This window comes from Psittacula echo (genome assembly GCF_963264785.1).
Source record: "Psittacula echo genome assembly, chromosome: 5".
NCBI lineage: Eukaryota > Metazoa > Chordata > Aves > Psittaciformes > Psittacidae > Psittacula > Psittacula echo.
In genome coordinates, this window is record NC_137739.1 from 53,300,622 (window position 1) to 53,322,301 (window position 21,680).

At 42.3% G+C, this 21,680-nt stretch overlaps 1 protein-coding gene across 7 annotated transcripts in view; it reads left to right on the plus strand.

Moving 5' to 3' along the window:
• The first annotated feature begins 821 nt into the window (after window positions 1-821).
• Window positions 822-21,680, plus strand: part of GPATCH2L (G-patch domain containing 2 like) — a 43,981-nt gene continuing 23,122 nt past the window's right edge. For 5 of the 7 annotated variants that reach the window (XR_013956878.1, XR_013956879.1, XR_013956880.1 and 2 more), the window contains exons 1-9: window positions 822-882; window positions 1,418-1,649; window positions 1,762-2,429; window positions 8,650-8,714; window positions 12,000-12,176; window positions 12,558-12,637; window positions 14,676-14,743; window positions 15,631-15,685; window positions 17,661-17,746. Coding sequence is in view for 4 of the 7 variants with exons in the window: in XM_080618073.1 (XP_080474199.1) it covers window positions 1,771-2,429; window positions 8,650-8,714; window positions 12,000-12,176; window positions 12,558-12,637; window positions 14,676-14,743; window positions 15,631-15,685; window positions 17,661-17,746 (1,190 nt within the window). In the remaining 3 variants the exon portion in view is untranslated. Of the gene's footprint in view, window positions 883-1,417; window positions 1,650-1,761; window positions 2,430-8,649; window positions 8,715-11,999; window positions 12,177-12,557; window positions 12,638-14,675; window positions 14,744-15,538; window positions 15,579-15,630; window positions 15,686-17,660; window positions 17,747-21,680 lie in introns of all 7 variants that reach the window. The other 2 variants (XM_080618075.1, XM_080618074.1) reach the window with 2 other exon arrangements.

Below are 21,680 nucleotides of genomic sequence, written 5' to 3' on the forward strand. Positions count from 1 at the left end.
ATTGGGGTGTAGGAATCAATGGCAAACTCAAGGATTTGGTGATTTTTTAAGTATCTTGACAAACTAGGGAGGGTGCCAGAGGACTAAGGAAAAACAAGAGCTGTGTTAGTCTTTTGGGGGGCAAGTGGGGAGGAGGCAGTGATTCTGGCAATTATCACCCTTTCAGAGTAACTTCTGTTGCTGGTGACATGATGGAATGGAGGCGGAAAAAATGTAAAGATAACAAAGGAGAAGAGATCTATGAGGAATAAGCAGCAGCACAGATTTATAGAGAACAAATCGTGTCAGACAACCTGATTACTTTCTCTGATTGAATTTACAAAATTAGTGAAGACAGCGCCACAAACATAATATATCTGGACTTTGGCAGAGCCTGTGATACACTGCCCCAGAGAATGTTACTTTAAAAGTGAACCAGTGTTGAGTGTGCAGCCACCTGAGTTAAGAAAAAATCCAAAAGCCCATATGGAAAGTGGCAAATAAAAGGAAATGATAAGCAAAACTGGACAGTGGCAGGATCACACCTGGCTTTACTCTGGTGAGTAAAACGGGACGGATGAGAGGAAAAGAGGTGCAAGGCTTAAGGAGAGGGGAGCAACACTGTGAGGTTTAATTTAGGAGATTATTTCCATCCTGATATACTCAAGTAATGTGCCAGCACCGAAACGCGGCCGCTTGGGCACGGCTGCACCAGCCGTGAGCTCGGCATGGGCCGAGGGAAGAGGGCTGGTCCGACCGTGAGACCAATCCCTCCCACCCTGCCGCCGCCGCCGCCGCCGCCCCCGTCAGACCCGCCCCTCAGGCGGGGCGGACGGGGAGGAAGTGGCCCGGGGAGGCCGGAAGCGCCGCTGACGAGGGTCTGGCGAACCGGGGCGCTGGCCGGTGAGTGGGGTGGGGGTGAGGTCCGGCGGCGGGTCGGTGAGGGTAGGGTTTCCGGGTAGGGCGAAGGGTTGTTCGGTAAAAATACCGTCTTCTGCTCAGGGGAGGGAGACGGTGTGGTGGCCGGGTCTCCGAGGCGCTCGGTGTAAGGGAGGCGGCCTGCGACAGCAGGTGCTTCACCAGAGTGCGGGTGTTTGTGAGCCTGGTGGGACATGGGGAGAGAAATTCCACGTCTGCAGCTCACTGGTGGGGAGAGGAAGGTTGTGACGTGAGGGATTTGGTCAAGACTTTGGGACTGGCACAGTGACAGCCCTGAGGTGGAAGAGGTGGGATTTTTTGGCATTAGGAGTTGGGGCTCTGTCTCATACACCCTGTTCTAAGGAGTGTGAGGTCTTACACCTTGGTTTGCTGTTGATGTTTTGCAAATTACCTGTTTTACCATATGTTTTACTCTCAGCTTTGCTGCTTGTCTCTTTTTCGGAAGACTTGGTCTGTTTGTTGGGCAAGCTAACCATTTTCTGTGGCTTACTGACACCAGGTAGTTGTAGGCTCCGATACCCGTAAGATGTGTAATAGAGGCTGCTGCTTCAGTGTAAGAGATGCAACCTTAAGGCCTCTTCGGACACAGAGCACTTGACCCAACTGCTGCGGTAGTGAGATCTCTGCTACCATGATTAGAAGAGGGTTATAATGCTTGCAAAAGGAAGGAGTGAGCATTAGCCCAGGAAGCAGCAGTTGTCCTGCATTGGGTTCTCCAAGACAACTCCAAAGTAAGTACACAATTTGGTTAATGTTACAAAGGCTGTAGTATACTGTAGTCTAGTGGTGTGCTGGTAGCAGCATTTATGTCTGCTGCTAATTGTTTGTTGTCACTTTTGGTAGGCATTGCGAATGGATGAACTGGTGCATGACTTGGCCTCAGCCTTAGAGCAGACTTCAGAACAAAACAAGCTGGATGAGCTATGGGAAGAGATGGCCCTAAGCCCACGGCAGCAGCGGCGGCAGCTTCGCAAGAAACGGGGTCGTAAACGCCGCTCAGACTTCACACATCAGGCAGAGCATGCCTGCTGCTTCAGTGAGGCCTCAGAGTCAAGCTTGGACGAAGCTGTCAAGGATTGCCGTGAGGTGCTGACAGCCAATTTCAGTGACTCTGATGACACAGCGGTGGTCAAACGACACCCTGCTCTTAATGCCACCCTGAGGAGCAAGCAACACTCGTGGCATGAGTCAGATTCCTTTACAGAGAACGCGCCCTGTCGACCTCTCAGGCGCCGACGGAAAGTCAAACGTGTGACGTCGGAGGTGGCTGCCAGTCTCCAGCAAAAGCTTAGGGTGTCAGAGTGGAGTTATGAGAGGGGCTGCAGGTTCAAGTCAGCCAAGAAACAGCGTCTTTCACGTTGGAAAGAAAATGCCCCTTGGACATCATCCAGTCACAGCCTTTGTGAATCAGGAGAGAACAGGCCCTTCCTCAGCAAAGGGGGAAGGAAGGAGCGGATGGAGTGTGAAGCTGATGAACAGAAACAGGGCTCAGATGAAAACATGTCAGAATGGTGAGATCTCAGTTTCTTCCCTGTGCTTGTCGGACTGGCTGCATTGCTTGCAGCTGCTTGTAAATCCTATGCTTTGCTTTTAAGAAGTTCTTATCAAAATTATTCAGTGCTGCTTTCTTTTTGAAGAGGAGAAATATCTCTGCTACTTCTAAACTGCAGATTTTTTCCAAGTCTTTCCTGTCAATGCCATACTGCTGATCTGAAATGCTTCCTTGAAAAGTTGGCAAGTCAATATGTTTTTGGCTCCTGTTACACAAGAAGCCCTCTGAAATGTCTGTGGCCCTACAGCTGCAAAGTGGCATGCTTGTGAACTGAGTTTTGGAGAGTAAATCCACCCTTGGCACTTGTGTTGTGTGATTGATATGAGCTGATCTCAGTTTCTTGTTTTCAGATTTTACTGTAAGTTATAATAGAAACAGATCAGATCTCTTCCCATCGTGACCACTAGCCCTCTGTGCAGGTACTGTGTGAACCTCAGTCGAAACATCTTGTTTGCAGTTCTCCATCTGAGCTCTGGATCTGGAAAAATGTCCTGAAAGGCTAGCTATGGGGAAAATGTAGCGAGACAATAAAATCTGGGGGAAGCATACAGGATAAGGCTGTGCTAACAGTGGAGTCTGGCATGTCTTTGTGTCCGGTTTTGGAGACCTTTGAATTTGTGTCAGAATCTCGTACAAGAGATGAAAATGAGAGTTGTCGATGTCATGGTCTCAATTTGTGTCACTCTTGGGAAGTTTTCCCCTGGAGTGTGACTTTTATTCTTTCCATAGAAGGTTTGAGGTTATAAAACTTCTTCTGTACAAAAGATTTTTCAAGTTAGAAAAGAAACAACTGCTGAGAATCAAAGTGAGGAGATTTCTTAATGAAATACAGAAAGTGAATGAAGTTGTTTATTTGCTAATTATCATTGTGTAAGAAGCAGGAGACATTGAGGAAATATTTAAAACAACAATTTTTTTTTTAAAATTTTTATTTTTTTTTCCATGAAACACAAGGTTTGGAACTCTGCTGCGGGACATTTTGAGTGTCAAAAATTTAAGTATGTCCAAAAGGTTAATGTGGAGCATAGACTTACTGGGGGCTGTTAAGCATTACAGTCCAGATGGAAGATCTGGCTCAGGAAGTCCTTAAACTGCTGACTGATAGAACCTGGAGGAATATACAGAGGAAACAGCTGGTCTCTATTTGTCATGTTCTCATATTGTTTTCTCACGCATCCACTGTAATGGGCACTATCAGACAGAGGACAGTGGATTTGGAAAGTAACTGCTTGATCCAGGATAATTGTTCATAGGTTAAGGTTCACTTAAGTGTTCTGGCTGTCTAGCTCCTGTAGTTTGTCAGGATAGATGAGTGGTTATTGAGGGCTTTGTGGATAATAGCTGGAAGTGCAAACTTCTCAATAGTATTCTCTGGGAGCCTGTGAAAAGCGTAGATTGTAATACATCCTCTCTGTCCCCATCTGGGGGACGACTATTGCATTTTTACTGAATCTGTGTTTTGTGTGTAACCTGTACAGCTTAGAAGTAGCAAAGATGTAATTTTTTTCTTTCAGAAGTGGGTACTGTTTGATTAAAACGTAGGTGCAGTGTGTGCCTTTTCAAGAGACTAATCAATGTGTCTTCACTACTAGCTGTTAAAAATACTAATGTCTGTTCAGAGCTGTTTGTTGGTAGTCCGGGAAGGGGAATGTGCTGACTACCCATGAATGTTGCATGTCAGTGGTGATGGACTGAGAGATACTCTTACTTGATGTGGCAGTGATGGACAGTGTGCCTTCAGACTTTTTTTCTGCCAGCCAGAGCCTGTTCCATCATGTCAAACTTGAACTTAAACCAGTAGGCTTTCATCCAGGCCTTTATCTGTGACAGCCTTTGAAAGAGTAAATAAACAGCTTTGTCTGGACTGTTACTTGAGGACCATGCTGGGAGATTGCTTTGTTCTGTCTCAGTTGTCCCTTGCTCTCAAACTAATTATTGTGCAAGTGTCTGCATCAAATAACATTTACCATCAGCTGCCAAATCCTTGGGATTCTCTTTGGAAAGCCAAGGGTTGAATATTTGACCTCTCCAACACCACATGTGTGATCTGTGCTGTGACTCACGAGGGAGGGTCAGAGGTGGAGAGAGAAATACATACAACCCTCTTAACTGCAGAGTATCCCTCACGGCAGTGGAGGATCATGCTTTGGTCTCTGCTGCTCTAAATATAGCACATATCTGGTAGCAGCAGGGTGGAACTGGCTGTGTGCACCTCACTTGCTGTGCTCTAGCTGTTTGTCCTGGTACCATAAGAGAAGTACTTTGCACAGATAAAGGCATAATATCCTGAGGAAGGGAGAAGAAAATTGGGTGCTCAGGAGAGTGAATGGTATGGTTGTCATGCCCAGTTGATGGGAGGGAAAGTGACTGATATGGCTTGTGGAAGTCAGGAAGACAGGAAGCAGTTTGTAGTAATCTGGTGATTTACGAAACACTTTGAGACTGAACTGGTTCCACTACTGTTCACTTATCTAGCAGTGGCGGGTGTCAGAACTAACGTGGTTTAGGCAAACTAAGTTGTATATTCAGAATTACAGGTTAGTTTTTTTTTTTACCACCTTTTGCCTCCCGTCTACTGACACTTGCTTTTCTTTGTTATATATGAACGGATCTCTGTATATGCTAAAATAGTCAGCATTTCTTTGCTTTCCAAAAGGCTCCTCATCCTAAGTCAGATCAAACCCCTACTGTATTCAGTAGATAAACTGTCATTCACTGAGAAAGCTTTGGATACAGATCCTTAATGAGGAGGTAGTTTTATATAGCTTGCTTGTGGGACTGTGCCCAGTCTTTTCCAGGAGAAAAATGTGCTGCAGAGTTGTAATTCAAAGTGTACACAAAATGAATTCTTTGAAATTGTTTGCCAGACATGGCAGGAGATGAACACAAATTGAGAGAAGGAAGGATGTGCAGGAACATGAGGAGGGAACAATGACAATTCTAAATTGGGTAATGGCATGTCTTAAAGCCTGATGTGATTTTGGAAACAACAGAGGAAACAAGTGATTTTAGCTGAAGTAGCCATTTGTATATTTGTACAAAGGTGATAATGAACTGCTAAGACTGTTAGAAGTAACTTGCCCTTCTGTCTCTTAATGCTTTGAGATTCCCTGCGGCCATAATAAAGCAAAGGCAAATTATATAGAGTACTGAAGTTCCTTCTGTTGTTGGTCTAAGCTGAGTATTCCCAGTATGGTCTGGGTTTGGCTTGAGAGCAGAACAAAATACAGTGCAAGAGCTGTCTGAAAAAACCCACTTTGAATGGTGTGCTTACTAGTGAGATGTGCGCAGTCTAATCTGCTGTCAAGTACCATAACTGTTAATGTGACTGGGGACTGTACTGACCCACCAATGCTGTGTGACTTCACTGGCTCGATGCTGGTGTGTTTGTTGTGGTTTAACCTGGATAGGCAACTAAGCCCCATACAGCTGCCCCCACAGTGCGGTGAGGGAGAGAACTGGAAGAGTAAAAGGGGGAAAACTTTTGAATTGAGGTAAAGTTGGTTTAATAGGTAAAGCAAAAGGTATGCAAAAGAAGGCAGGCAGATGTTGAGCCATCTCCAGGAAAGTGGGCTCTTTAATGTGTAACAGATACTTGATAAGACAAACCCCACCCCTTTTCTTTCTCCCAGCTTTTATTGCTGAGCATGATGCCATATGGTATGAGATATCCTTCTGGTCAGTTGTGGGCAGCTGTTCCTGCTGTGTCCCCTCCCAACTTGTTGTGCACCCCCAGCCTGCTCACTGGTAGGGCAGTGTGAGAAACAGATGGCTTTGGCACTATTTAAACACTGTTGAGCAATAACCAAAGTATCAGTGTGGTATCAACATTGTTTTCGTCACAAATCCAAGCATAGCACCATGAGGTACTATGAGGAAAATTTAACTATCTCAGTCAAAACCATTACAGTATTCTGGCTTGGAAGTATAACTAGTGCTCATCGTGAGCATGAAGTAATTTCTTTATGCTTTGGAAGAGAGCTGTTTCGATGACAGCCTGCAGTGGCAGTCAAGAGCCTGGCTAAGCTGATGAATTGGAGGCCAGTCTCTGTAAAGAAAAAATTCCTCTCCCTTGGAAGGCAAGTGACAAAGACAGAGTGTTCAGCTTCCCCTCCTTCTCCAGCCCAGCCTGACCTTCTGTAGCCCCTCAGTGCCTCTTGTTTTCTTATTTTTATAGAAAATCAATATCCCTCCTGACACAAACAATAGCTCAGGCAAAAGAATAAATGGGGGAAACCTGAGATCTCTGTCCATCAGCTCTCACTTTAACTCCCCCAAACTATTTAATTACAAGCATGCTTTGCTCCAGGTGTTTACGACAGTGAAATTGCTAAATGAGGACCATTTTAACCAAAGATTGGGTGATCAATAACACTCTATAGCAGTAGCTTGTCGAATCAATAGCATTCATTATTTCATGGTTAAGGTAAGTAGCCTCCTTTGCAAGTGGAGGTCATTAATCAGTGCTTACTGGACCTGCAGAGAGGCTTGTGTGGGAGTCTAGTTTATGTTCAGCCCTGAAGTGTAAAAGGGGTGGTAAAGAGGGTGAGATCTGTGAAAGTTTGTTCCAATAAAACACTGGCAGTAATGTGTATCTGTAGGGAACTAGAGAGATCTCAGTACAACAGGATGCTTAAAATACTCTTGGTATGATCTGGAGTCTTGACAATGCTTTTTCCTTTCTCAGGCACCTTTCCTCTGAGGATGCTAAAACCCTTATGAAGCAGTCACTCAATCCTCGCATCTGCTGCTTGTGAGGACTGTTAATCCAGGCTTTGAAAAGGGAAAGCAGACACGCTAAGAGATTTGCCCAGGGTCATACAGTGAGTTGATAGGAGAGCTAGGAATGAAACAAATGACTCATGGTTCTTAGTCCTTGGCCTTCGTTGCTATGGTGTGTATGTGGGAGGGTGACTGGATAGCCAAACTTCGTAAGGGATTGATTTGGAATTTTATATTAATTTACATACTAAAATATGGGAATGATGTACAAACTGTTCATCCTTGAGGTTTAAATGGCCTTTATACAATGATGAAGATGCAGAGTTTGTAGATATTCAGCATGATGAGTTGATTTGGCTATGCTTTGGAGTGTATTTTCTAAGAGCAGTATTATGCTCACAAGATAGGTTTTTATTAGCTGCCTGCAATTCTTTAGGGTGACATATCTTGTGGACGCTCATCATTCAGCTTTCTGAATCAAGGACTATCCAGTTGATACTGGTGTCTAGTATGATCCGATTTCTCTGAAAGAGTGGGACCCAGAGGTGCTTTCTAACAGCACGCCCTGGTCAGAGATTGCTTCTAGTGCTAGTTATATCTGATGTTTGCATCTTGGACCTTAGTGCTGGAGGGTGGGCATTAAGTAGTTTCTGCTTGTTCTGATACCTCTCCGCTAAATCCAGAGGAATTATTGCTCAAAGTGTCCAAAGATTGATTTAGTATCAGCATTAAAGCCATCAGATGCTTGGGACTGACCTGAGCATGTACATCTGCTACAGATATTCATCCAGCTTTACAGTCAATTAATGGCTTTCTACACATTAATTTCTAGTTTAATTCTTTGGTTCAAGAATTAAGTCTTTTGTAACTGCTTCAGCAAATGGAAAATGTGCTCTAATGAGGCTGCATTCAGCAGCAGCAAGTCATGCTGTGCTAAGGTATTCAGCTAAAAAGTTGTAAAGGTACTAGCTACTCTTCCCTCCAAATAAAATGAAAGTTGCCATAGATTGAAGGGGAAGTTTATGTACCTGTATAATGTTTTGAGAAAAAGGAATCTGAAGTAGAAAACTTCAGAGGGTTTTCAGTTAGCTGTTAAGTGACCCAAGGACAGAGTTTTTAACTGCACTTAATTTCCTAGTGAGTATTCCAGACAATGTCATAGTTAGGTTATTAACTCTAGTACCTGAGGCAAATGCCATTGTATTAATTACTTTTTGATAACTTAGAACTATACTAGCTACAGGATTCTTTTTCAAGTGGTGCAGCATTGTTAGGTTTTAACAGAAAGCAATTATGCCCCATGCTAGAGCCAGCCAGGTATCTGAAATGCATTTTTTTTGTGAGATAGCTAGAGTATTTTGGGCTCAGAGAAGCTAGTAACATGCAATAAAGTGTTTTTTTTGTTTTATGTCTGCTGCAGTTGTAACAATGGGGTTTTTTGTTTGTTTTTGTTCCAGTGAAACCAGCAGTGTATGCAGCAGCAGTGATACTGGCCTGTTTACCAATGATGAGGGCCGTCAAGGTAATGACTGTTCTGTTTTTTCTCATGTGTTGATGGGGAATTTCTTTTACTTTATTCACAAATACAAAAAAAAAAAAAATCTGTGTTTGAAGAGGGATAGAGAGGGAAGTATGGGAGAAAGGCCAGTGGCTCAGAAGGCATAGAACTTAAGAAGTGAGCTGAGGGCTACAAAGGTTGATAACAGTGCACTCTTCCTGCTGAGATAGTTTGTATATTGGATCAATAATACTTGAAACATAAGAAGCTATTATGATGGAAAGGCACAGAAATACAAGAGAAGCTTAAGAGCTCTTTATAAGGAGCAGAGTTTATGATTTTGTTTCTATACATGTTTTAATTGTTGTCTGTAGCTGTTAAGAGGCTATGTTAGTTGTCTCTATGAGCAGGGAGAGACGATGTGGAAGAAAAAAATCAGTACTGACAAGTCACCTAATAGATTGTGCTAGGAAGACAACAGCAGTATGTGCTAGGCTTTATTTCTTTAAATACACATTCCTCCCTTACTCCTATATGCATTAGTTGAGTCTAGTATTTTCAGTATCTGTTGCAGAAATAGTTTCTTAGGAGGTTTGAGTGTGGAATGTAATCTGTTTTATTTATCAGTGACAGCCCAGTATCCAGTTCATGGGAAATATGGAAGAAGTAAGTGTGAAAGAGGTAGTAGGTACACAGCCACTCAGGAGCAGGTAGAATGTGACCCTAGAGACCTGCAATTCTGTGCAGCTTTTGCTGGTGTGCACTCTGATTCTGTCTCATTTCACAAGCTAAGATTTGGATGAGATCTCTTCTGGGAATATATGAATGCTAAAGGAAGTAGTATCAGTAACTCAGTAGGAGATGCTGCTTTTACTAGCTTATTACTGACCCAGGTATGTGTGTGTGAGGACAACATGATAGCAAATATGCTTACGTGTTTTCTGATGGTACGTTAGGCTGTAGGGCTGATCTGTTGTGATCTTAAGTGGCTATAATATTTTCCTGAAAATGAGGGGTTTCAGATACCAGCTTTGACCTTTGTTTCCAGTGTCCTGTCCTTCAAAAACAACAGAGAAGTTGAATCTTTTGTACTCTCTTTTTACTGATGACTGTTTGGGGGGGGCTGAAATTAGTGAGCACTTGCGTATCAGATGGCGAAGCAGGGTGGTGACTGAAGTGTTGAATTTTTGCTTCATCACCTGGGACAAGATTGATGTAGACTGGATAGTGTGTATATATATACTTGTCTATATGCTTGGCCTATATACTTGCTCTGGTTTTATACCCTGCTTTAGATATTAATTTTTGGCTGCTACTACAAGTAGAATACCCAATACAGCACATAGAATATACTCCTTAAATAAATAAGTAAAGTCCAATTACAGCCTCCCTTGTCTAGGTACTAGAAGAGATCTGACATCCTACTCATCAGGCCCCTGTTCAAAGAGTTTATATTGTAATAGCTTTATGGACAAGACGTTTTAGCTTGCAGTTATGTTAAAAAGGATAAAAAAATGTTACTTTCAGGTTAAATAAAAACCGTCTCCCTTTCCTTTTTTCTCTTCTTTTTTTCCCTTTTTTTCTCTTTTGGCCATTTCTAGTCATAAATAATAAACAACAGTTCTCCAGTGTGATGAAGAAAGTACAAAACTGTCAGGTTTTGGGTTTCTTGTCATGGATCATCATCTTAGAAGTAGTTTTCTGGTGCAATTCCAAAGAAAATAATAGGAAATTTAAGCCAGCAGTATACTTCAATTGAATGTAGTTCCCCTCCACTTCTTTTGAGGTTACGTCATGTAATATTTGTGCTGCTGTTAATTAAATAGGCTGTCTTTGCAATTCTAGCTACCAGTGCACTTCTGTGAGCAGAGAATGCTCCTACTTTATAATTTGATTGGTTTTGGTGCATTGTGATATCTCATGGTGGATGTATTAGCATATGACCCTAATTGTTAATGTTTGTCTTGTGAAAGTAGTGATTCGAGATATGAGGGTGCGCTATGCTGGTAGATCCAAAATTGTGATAATTTTGCACAAATTTTGAACACTTAACTATCCAACATTACTTAGTCTTAATTTACTATGAGATGGATAGGGATATTTATATTTTAAAATATATTTGTTACATGCATGGTAGGTCAACTGACATACCACAGAAATAAAAAGCAGTGTCATAGCTTTGGGAAGAAGTGTTCTGACTGTCTTACCTGTTGCTGCTTGGAGTTGGCTTTGGGTGTTGCTTCTTCTGTTATGTGAAAGATTGCAGCATTCTTACTAGGGTGAGGCTTTTTTTTCCTTTTTTTCTTTTTCTTCTGTTTTTTTTCTTGTCTGGCAAGATGTGTAGGTATGTATAATAGACTTCAGTGAGAAAGAATATAACTTCATGAGGAAAGGAGAGTAGGTGGAGATGCTTCACTTGGGACTTAGTGGTAGGCAAATGAGAGTTTTCCCAAGTCAGGTATGTTAGTTTTTTAAGGCAAGGTGAAGTACCTTGCAATTACATGGGATTGTTTGTTATGTGAGTCAGGGTCTTTGCCCCCTTCTTGCTTTTTTCTTATGCTGCTCATGTGCTACTGCTCTCAGAGAATTTCTGTCGAGACAGATTTACCATGAATGATGCAGTTATTTTTAGACTGCAGCTGCATTAATTACAGTGACCCGGCTTTATGGAACTTTGGTCATGACTTCTGTTGCTGCTCTAGTTTTGAAGAGGTTTATAGTTCTGACAGATTATAAGAAATTTTGATGGAGAAACACTCACACCATGGTTAGGACTTACAGTCAGAGTGACCATTTTTAATACCTGTGTGTTTTCCTCTTAGCTGCTGTCTTAGGAGACTAGGGATCTTTCTCATTAGTGAGTATGCTTCTTTTTCTTGCTCTGTGAGCCTGGTCTTCTGTTGCGAAGTGTCTCCTGTGACAGCCTATAACATGTGCCAAATGATTGGCCTCTACCTCTGTCACAGTAATTACTTCAGAGAAAGAGTTCTGCATAAGACATCACACAACATTGAACTGAGGTTGATGAGATGCAGTCGCAACAGAGTGCTGAAGCTGCCCTAGGCAGGTCTATAAAGAGGGCTTTGTTCTATAGGGAAATTCTGTAGACTGATGAGTTGGATAGTTTAAAGCTTTTAGTGAGGCCCCATAGCTGAAATGGAATACAAATATAAGGCTCTTCGGGAAGGAATTCCTAATGAGACTTCAGTTGTTTCACATCCAGAAATGTGAATACTACCTGTAATGTTTTGTGGGGCTGTCACAGGGCACATTGATCTTACTTGTGGCTAATTCCATCCCATTTTTTAGGAGATGATGAGCAAAGTGATTGGTTTTATGAAGGAGAATGTGTTCCAGGATTCACTGTCCCCAACCTTCTTCCCAAGTGGGGAGCTGACCACCGATCTGAAGTGGAGCGTATTGATTCTGGCGTGGACAAGCTCTCGGATTCCATGTTCCTTTTGCCCTCACGGCCAGCTCAGAGAGGTGAGGTCCATAAGGCATGCCATGAGTTTGAGAACTTTTGATGTGATGGCGAGAATAGATACTGGTCACAGGCTCTGCAATTTAAATGCATACTAGTGATATGTATTTTTTTCATAATCCAATTAGAAATAGCTGCACTACTGGAAAGTATACTAGAATAGCAGCTGCCCAGATTCTTGAGTCCTTTTTTTTTTTTTTTTTTTTTTTTTTTTTTTTAAATAGAGGTTTCATTTGATTTGTGAATAAATGGGAATATCTACCTCTTGCAGATTGGGAACAGAGGATCTGAGTTGACCACTGAACTGTTTTTCCTGGTGGTTTTGTCAGGAAAAATCTTCTGTACTCATTGCTCAGTTTTTCTGGATTTGGTTTGGTTTTCAGGATTTCATGCTCGCCTGAATCGCCTTCCAGGAGCTGCTGCCCGTTGTCTCCGAAAAGGTCGGAGAAGGCTGGTTGGCAAGGTATTACCTTTTGCAAGATAATAATTTTGTATTTCCAATGCTGATCTGCCCTGAAGTGCTGTTCTAAGATACCATGTGATTGTTTTCTGCAGAAAGAGGCCACTTAAAGGTTTTTTCATGTATTGTTTGATCTGTTTAACTGCTTTGACTGCCAGAAGTCGATTGAGTGACTGAGTAGATTTTAAGGCAGGTTTGGAGTGGCAAAGGCAGTTGATCAGTGCCAAAAGCAATATGAAAGGAGGTCTGATGATGAATGACAGGGGGCATAAATATCAAGAAGCTTTAGACAATGTAGGGGAAAATGAAGGTGGCATGGGACTTGTGCATGCTCATAATCTGAGACTACAAGGGCAGAGGGGTGACTCAAAGGTAAAGGAAGGCCAAATTTTTGATAGGGAAGCAGACTGATAGGAATGGCAGCAAAAGAAGGTGGTTTTAGCAGTTGCATTTTTAGTGGGAAGACAGAAGAATAAAAGGTATATGCAGTATTGCAGACAGTGTTACCTAAAGCTGTTAACTACGTTTATTATATGTAGGGCAAACAACAAAAAATACTAGTTCTGTTTCTAAAGGAATTAAGCAATACTTTATAGATGCCTGTCTAAAAGAGGGAGGGATACATCTGGTTGAGTCTAGCTCTTGGAGTGATAGGTGCTGCTGGCTTTTGTGAGAGATGTTTCTGGGAAGGAAGATGTTGGCTGTGTTTGGCTTTCCTTTTATCGGGATAAGCTCTGTGCTTTTGAAAACATTTGCATATGTCCTGAGCTGACTGGCTTCAGGGAGTCTTTTAGCAAGGTGTGTTAGAGAGCCGAGGAGTGTGACTTCTTCCTTCTGTTCAGTCACACTTGAAAGATCCTTGTTTGACCCTTCTTTCTTCTACTCACTTTGCTTAGTTGTAACCGGATTTAAAATATGAATCCTCATCTGGCAAGAGACCTGCTTTGGGTAGAGGGTTCCTCAGGTCACCTGCAAGTGAATGGGTCTGTTGGCAGCACCTCTAATGATCCAAATGAGAAGGATAATATTTACTTGTTTAATTCATCTTCATCACCTTAAAGGGATCTTTGTCATTTGCAGTGGAGGTCACTGCTCCCCCTTCCCCATCTCTCTCTAAATTGTAATCATAAATAATGAGTTTCATTCAAAGCTCCCCGCCAGCGAGCTGCTAATTACCAAAAGTATGGCTTGTAATTTACACAGTAATAAACGGTAAATTTAAGCATTGTGGCACTTTAAGTTAATAATTTTCCTGCTGTAACAAATAGCCCATCGTTCACCCCTGCTGCTACAACTGTCCCCAGACTTTGAGTATGGTTTGCCTATGTGCCTGGCACAAACAAATCTTAGCCTGTGAAAGCTTTTTACCCTCATCTTCAGACCCTTCCTGCAAACTGTGTTTCTTTTTTGGAGGTAGTAGCTATGCAGACATGAGTAGCTGGTGCTTTAGGTGGTGTGTAAGCCAGCATCAAAGACATACACAGAGCAGTGTCCTGCAGGGGCAGGTGTGTTCCCAGAGCAAGTTCCTTCTCCTAGGACCTGCGTTTTTAGCTGCTAGAGGTCCTGCTGCTTCCAGAAAGGGCAGAATCTTCATGCATGAAACAAGTTTCATTCACCTGTACTTGCTGAATCACTGTCCTTAGTATGACAGTGTCATGTCCTGTCACCTCAGCCTGTTTCTGGCCCAGCTGACCCCAGCAACCTGGAAATAAGCACTTCTCAGCTATTTCCCTTGTTATTGACTGCATTCTCATGCTGCATACTTTGTATTGGTCCAGTCCTCGGTGGGCCCTGTGCAACCAACTGTCATTACTAAAATGAAAAACAAGCCCTACCAATAAAACAAAATTATTTTTTAATTAGTTAAATCAGCTCAATTGTGGCTCTAAAAGGAGAGAATGAATATGTTTAGTTGAGAGTGGGCTGAGAAGAAAAGGATGTGGCCCAGGGGTGTGAGATCTGTTTCTGCCGGCAGCAGCAAACTATTATGCCTACTCACTGTGTGAGAATCTGCAACCTTTTGCCTGTTTTTGTGTTTCAGGAGACCTCCATGAGCACTCTGGGCACCGAGAGGCTAGGTCATATTGTTAGTGATCCACGCCAGAAAGAGTAAGGCCCTTAACAGCTTGTGTAGAACTTTGGGAAGGGTGGAAGAACTATAGTTCCCTCCTGGGACTGAAGGGAATGAAGAGCTGGGTGGTAACTTAAGTATCCAGTGACGTGTGGAATGGGAGACAGTATTCTACTGATGGCTTCTCTGTTTTCTTTTTTGCAATTGTTGGCTTTCCTTTTGTAAGGCTGCCCCATTGTGTGGACTCTGCTGAAATGTTCCTTTGGTTACAGTCAGCTTTTTCTTTCCTCCTGCATTACAATGTGCCATTGCAATAACTGCGGATCGTCTGCACAGTATGAGAAGACTGAACCCTATATGTTAAGTTTTGATAAAGCTTCTGTGTGGAGTCATGCTATGGGCACATACCCAGACTGCAGAAATGATGCTGACAAGGCAGCCGCAAAATTGCTTTCTCTTTGATGTTCTGTCTCCTTCCTCAATTAGCATATTTAAATTGTAGTCAGCACCAAAAATAGTTATGATGCCTGTCCTTTGGCATCTCTCCAATGCTCTTCTTGTTGGGCAATGGATAGGTAAGGATGTAGGCTGGACCCACTGCACTCTTGACTATAGTGCAGTGGGTCCACCCTTCACCAGATGTTGGTATCAGTTTTCTTCCTTAGATCTGTAATTCGTTGGTTTTAATGAGTCCTGCTGATGTTTAATCTTTCTCCTTCTTTCTCCATCTTTGTTCTTCCCCCTTCTCACTTTATCCCCAACCATCCCCTGCCCCCTGTGTTCATGCCTTTGGCATTGCTCCCTCCTGTCCTTCTGACTCTGCCTCCTTCCAGCTTTTGGTTACCATCCATGGGGAAGAGAGATCGCAACCAGGTAAGCTGACTCTGCTATACCTTTTTTGTTTTCTTGATTTCCCTCTCTCTAGAAAGAATAAAGTGCCAGCTTCTGATTTCCCACACACTGTGGCCTGTGCACATGAGGTAAGGCAGCCCTGTCCCTGTTCATTTTGTTAACTGATGTCTTCTGGGCTTTGAACACAACCCATGTCTTGGGCATTATATTGTCTGTTTAAATTTAATAACTCAGGAACTCCTTTTGTTTATCTTCCTGTTTCAGGTTAGTGTAGGCCTTCCTTTCTGACAGTGACTGGGAGGGAAAATGTCTCTTGGCATAAGAAGCTTTGACTTCTCAAAAATCCATAAGAATTGGAACCTTTTTCTCTTTTTAAATGTTTTGTTTTGCCTTGTTTGACTGAGGCTTTTACCTGATAGTCTCTTCAACAAAGAAGGGAAAACAATTGTGATCTGATTGCAGTTAAGTAGCAGCTATAACAGGAAAATGTAAGAGGTAGTAAGTGAGAGAAATAGGCATTTTTGTAACTGAACTGTATTTTCCAGTAGGTCTTTCAGAGCTTCAGTGCTGGGAGGCTTTTTTACTGAAGATATAGGAGCTCAGGTTCTTAACTACAGAAAGCAAAAGTATCTTCCATTTGAGCAGTTGTGTTGCAACATGGTTCCTAGCCATGCACTCCCCTTTCTGTTCCTTTGCAAGTTGTTTTTTTGGCTGGTGAGCAGTAGGATTGAAATCAGTTTTCTCCTTCAGGTGATTAAAAGTACATACATGGCAAGAAATAATTTTCAGGCCTTTGTGCAACTGTGTATTTCCTGTTAATGAGAGCATTTCACATACTGCTTTTACATTGCTAAAGAGAAGAATGATAACTACATAAGCTTTAAAATGACCAAAATAAATTATTTTTGTTTTTCTTAATTGAACTTGCATTGACTGCGGAGGCTTACTGGTGATTCTCCCCTACTGTGCAGCTGCAGTCTTACTTCACTGACAGTAAACTAACAGTCCAGCTTAAGGAGAAGCTCCCCGTCAGCAGTAGGTTTATGGTGCATAGTGCCTGTTCCTTCTCAGAAAGGTTGAAGGTAAAGGCCTGGGACTGAGTTCTGGAGTTGCAGATAGCTTTTATGATGAGTCCTGCTACAGCTGTGGATTATTAGTTTGTCCTTATTTAAAATGCATCAGCAGTCCTAGTAATACAAGAAAAGTGTTCTGGCGATTGGGGTAGCACTTTGCAAAGCAGATGGAAATTAATTTCCTGCTTGAGGTGTGAATTATGAATAAAGAGTAAATGCTGAATGGAAGTGTGATGCAGGTACCCCAGAGAAACTATCAGTCTAAAAGTTATATTTGCATATTGAGCAAAGTTTGCTTCATGCATTGATTGACTAGATTATTCAGTTTCTGTCCTGACCTTTAAAAAGAAAAACAACTTCAGAGTTGCATCTTCTACAGTAAGCTGTTTTGCACAGGTTTAGTGCTTTCAGGATTTGTCTATAGTCTTAGGATCTAAGGCTAGCCTGACTTGGCAGTGTTTGAGAAATCTGTTTAAAGCAGTTTGCAGAGAAACCGTGTAAGGTGTGTTGGGAATGGGAGGAGCAGCTCACTCGCTGTGGAATGAATTGGGAGCTCCTTGTGAACAGAACCTGGTGGACCCAAGTCTTTTAGAAGTTTGTTTCAGTGATCCATGCAACCATAGAGAATACCGGAACTTCTCTCTGAGAAGTGGGAAGAAACTAACTTTTCTCTCTACAATGTGATGGTAGACATAGGCTTCATGAAAGGGAGGCAGACTTTTTGCTTATGGCATGCAGCAGGAGAGCACTTTGAGTATGCTTTTAGCCAACCGTCATTTTTAATAATCTAAGTTGAAAGAGGAGCATGCTTATAACACTGTCTGGTGTGAGAAGATGGTTATGAGATTTGCACCCTGTGCTAGCCTTTTGTCTGAAGTGAGAGTCAGTTCTCACCTTGTCTCACCCCTTGATGTGTCAGAAAGGTCTCCTTATACTTGTATGAACAACTACAGGGAATAGATCTGACTGGCTGTATCTGAAGATTCTTTCTTTTAATGCTTTGCTTAAATATAATCTCTTGACTTTCCAGTTCAATCCATTATCTCCTTTGTACTCTCTGGATGTGCTTGCTGATGCTTCCCACCGAAGATGCTCACCAGCACACTGCACTGCCAGGTAACTCCCTTGCTCTGCTCTGTTGGGGTTGTCTCACTTCCCTCCCATGGTCATCTTCAGTAGTACTATGTGGTTTGAGCAATGCTTGTGGACCTGGAAGTTAATGGGCTTTTCCCTAGGAGGCCTGTGTTCAAATTTAGCATAAAATGTATGGATGCAGATTATTTGAGAGTCCCAATAACCACGTGCTTAGAGTATATGAAACAGTGTATGACAGACAGGCAGAACATAACTCTGCTTTCAGAAGTGAACATGATCTGTTCTGGATTGTGGGTTGCTGCAAGACTGTTGTATAGCTACATGGGCACGGTGTTGTTGCACACTATTAAAATCAGAACAAGATGAGATGCAAAGTGCTGACAAGCTTGTGTGGGTGACATGCTAAGGCATTTTGGTATTCTGGGTGCCTAAAATAGACCCTCTAGGCAGATTCAGATCTCACCTGAGGTGACCTCTAATGGCTTGGTATCTCTCTCTACTGCTGAAATTTAGATCTTGCCTGGCCAAACACTGATCTATATTTGAGTCTCCATAATTGGGGTTAATATGCTATTCAGGCACCTTCTGCTGACTAATCCTGAATTAAATTCAAGTGTTGGCCTTGGAGATGACTCCTGTTCTTGTGCTGCAGATGACTGGCTAAAGGTAAGGTGCCCTTGAGCTCTTTTCCCTTGCAAGGAGACAGAGACTTGGTTGGGGGACAGTTCTAGTTATGTGCTTGCATGAAGGACCAAATCTGAAAGAAGTGTCTGGACTTTCAGCTTCATGGCTTTCTTTTCTGTGTTAATTAGCAAATAGAGCATGAAAAATGTACTGAGGTTGTATGTGTCTGAACGAAAGCTTGGCACCCCGCCAACAAAGCCTCTCCTCCCACTGGCTTCTGCAGGGAGTTTTGTGATGTCGCACCATGACCTCATGCTGCTGTAGCCAGCATGTTAAAGCTGGAAAGGGGGAAGGGAGGAAGAAATCAGCTCGTAAACATTCAACTGGATGAGAATAAAAAGAATTCAGAAGATTGTGCATCAGCAAATTGGTTGCTTTTGGGGCTTTTGCTCTGCTCTGGGGATGTTTTGTGCCTGTGAAGCAAGAAGCTTGGTGTCTTCATTTACAGCTAGGATAACCTTTCTAGAGCCTTGAGTGTTTTATTTGGTGCTCTACAGAGGTTTGTTTTCTAGAAAGAAGAGCTAGACAAATCTTGGTCACAAATTCAAACAGGGCAAAGTCTCTACCTTTATAATCAGCAAATAACCAGTAGCTTTGGAAAGGGCATGGCAAGGGATTTCTAAACCTGGAGGAATCATGTTTGCTTGTTTTGGCTGAATATGTAGTCTAGCTAACCAATGAATATATGCTTAGTTCCTTTCTCTAATGAGCAGCTGAATGCTGGCCTGACTAATCCCTGACGAATTGTTACGGAACATTGGCAGAGAAGTTGTCCCGTCCCAGAGGCAGGTGTGGTTTTGAGTGCCTGTATTTTGAGATAGTATTTCCTGTTTTCATGTGAAATGTGGTCAAGAATCTTTATAGGAGAAAGAAATGTGGGAAGAATGAACATGTTATATAGCCCCATGTATGTGGCAAAGATTGAACTTTTTGGTGCATGGTACTTACGTTACGTAAAGATGCTGCCAAGGGCACAGAGGGAAATTGTTCCTTCACAGAAACATTTTTGTGGCAATAGTTGGTCTTCAGCTGCTTCAAGAGACAAGCCTATTAATAGTCCATTTGGTCTCTGTAAGCACTGTCCAGCAATTGCCCCAGTTAACATCATCTTCTTTTGCCATGGATGGAGTTAGTTCCAGTAGTTTGCACTTTGATAAGCTCCTAACAGCTTGCACCTCCTCCTGGAGAAACTCTGCTCAGAAATTTGTCATAAGATGGTTCGCTGGGGGGAGTTAAGCCCTTGAAAACGATATGAAATGTATTAGAGAAGAAACTCTTGATGGTTTGGACATCTTATTTCTTCAACCTGCTGCCTCTACCGTGCCATGCAAAATTACCTCTCTCTGCTTAGTTTCTGCTAAGTCAAAGGCAGGTGGAGTCTTTGCTCTCCCATGGAAATGTTTTCTTTGTCTCAATGGCAGATACTGATGCAGTTCATCTGGAAGACTGGTAACCCACTGCTTTGTTTAAGCAGAGCTGAAGGCTAGAATACTGAGCACAGTTGGGGGTGTTCAAGAACCTCTTCTTTGACACTGAAAAGCCTATGTGGAGGGTTCCTTGGGAAGTCTTATTTGAGAGGCTGTATAAATTGTACACTACTAAGATTACCTTTCTTGCTTTATGTCTGTGATGAGAAGAGATTTCATTCAAAGTGTATGCACAGCATTGGGAATTTCACACCCATCATTAGAAGCCCTTTTGTGTGTGTTGTGACTGTTATCATTAGTGGTATAATTTTATTTTGTGAAGTGAGGAGAGTTTCCTGCTTTTTTGCAGCCCTCCCGAGGGACAGCTGGTGTATTAATTTGCTGTATTGCCTCCTGGCTGTTCCCAGGCTGTTTTTCCTCTTCATCATGGAATTTTTAATGGCCCTGCTGCCTCTTGGGAGGCATGCAAGGAAGAGTACCTCAGGGATCTCTTCCTTTTTTCACATGCCTATAATTACTCTCCTTTAAGAGCACAAAGCATTTGCTAATCATGTCTTGTCTGTTAAGGTTTCTGCTTCATGCAGGCTTGCTAAAAGCAAGCAAGTAGAGACTTGCGTGGGCAGCTCAAGTGATCCTTCCCCTCTTTCTCTTCTGCTCATTTGCCTCTTTTGGAGAAAGGAGTGATCTGAACAGGATTTTCTTCTTGAACTCCTACTTAAGAGGACTTTGTACAGGCTTAAGTGGAATATCTGACTAGATTTTGGTTATTCAATGGCTTTATCAGTGGGAAGATGTTATAGGTTCTTGGTTGATGGAGTGTTATTCCCTTAAGGGAGGGTAAGACTTCCAGAAGAGCCTTAGAGCCAGTGTTCCCTTCAATTTCCTTTTGAATAGCAGGTAGAATAAGAGAAGAAAGCAGAACATAAATTTTCCGTAATGCCATTTATTGTTTGCTTTGCCTTGAAAATAGGGTTATGGGTGAAAAAAGCAATTAAATGCTCTCACTGGAGGTCATAGGAAAAGTGCACCTCAGAGGGCAAGTAGATGTTGAAGGTGGAGATTTTGAAGAATGATGTTAGAGGCCTCTGAAAATCACTTTGCGTGTACTCTCAGTTTATGTTAACTGTAAACCTAGAGTTTAATTGTGTTTAGAAGCAAGTCTCTCATCTTACCTGAAACATGGGATAAAGATCTAAAGGTATGAGTGCTCATCTAGTGAACTGCCCCACACCCTGGATTTGGTTAGAGTGAAGAGGCTTGAATGTCTCTAATTCTAGTTCCATCTCTAGAAGTATGCTCATCAACATAAATCTTATTCTTTCTCTTCTGTATCTTTGCAGAGATCCTGACATTTCTGACTCTTACCCAAGTATGTGGAAGTACAGGGATTCCGTGCAATGACAAACACTGTCATGTCTTCCTTTGCTAAAGCCTGGCTAATATTCCAGTTGGGAATATAACTGAATTCTTCTGACAGGCATGCAGTGAACAACAGCTATCTACCTGGTGTCACATGCAATTGTCTGAGGCCTAATGCTCCCATTTTGGTGAATCCTAATTCTCTGAAAAATAAATTCCCCTTAGCTTCAGAATTTTGTTTACCTGCTATTGCTTTTTCACCTTAAAGCATGTTGCCATTATCCAATCCATGTACTCAGCATGTCTGGCAAATACTGGGACTCTTTCTGGAAAAGATATCATGTGATTTAGTATGAAAATTGAGAATGCAATATATAGGATCACATTGTCTCTGCTTAGAATACTTATGTGGAAAACAAGAAGAAAACGTGTTCACTTGTATTTGCCACACACAGACTTTTAGTAATGGAATTGCTATGTCATTA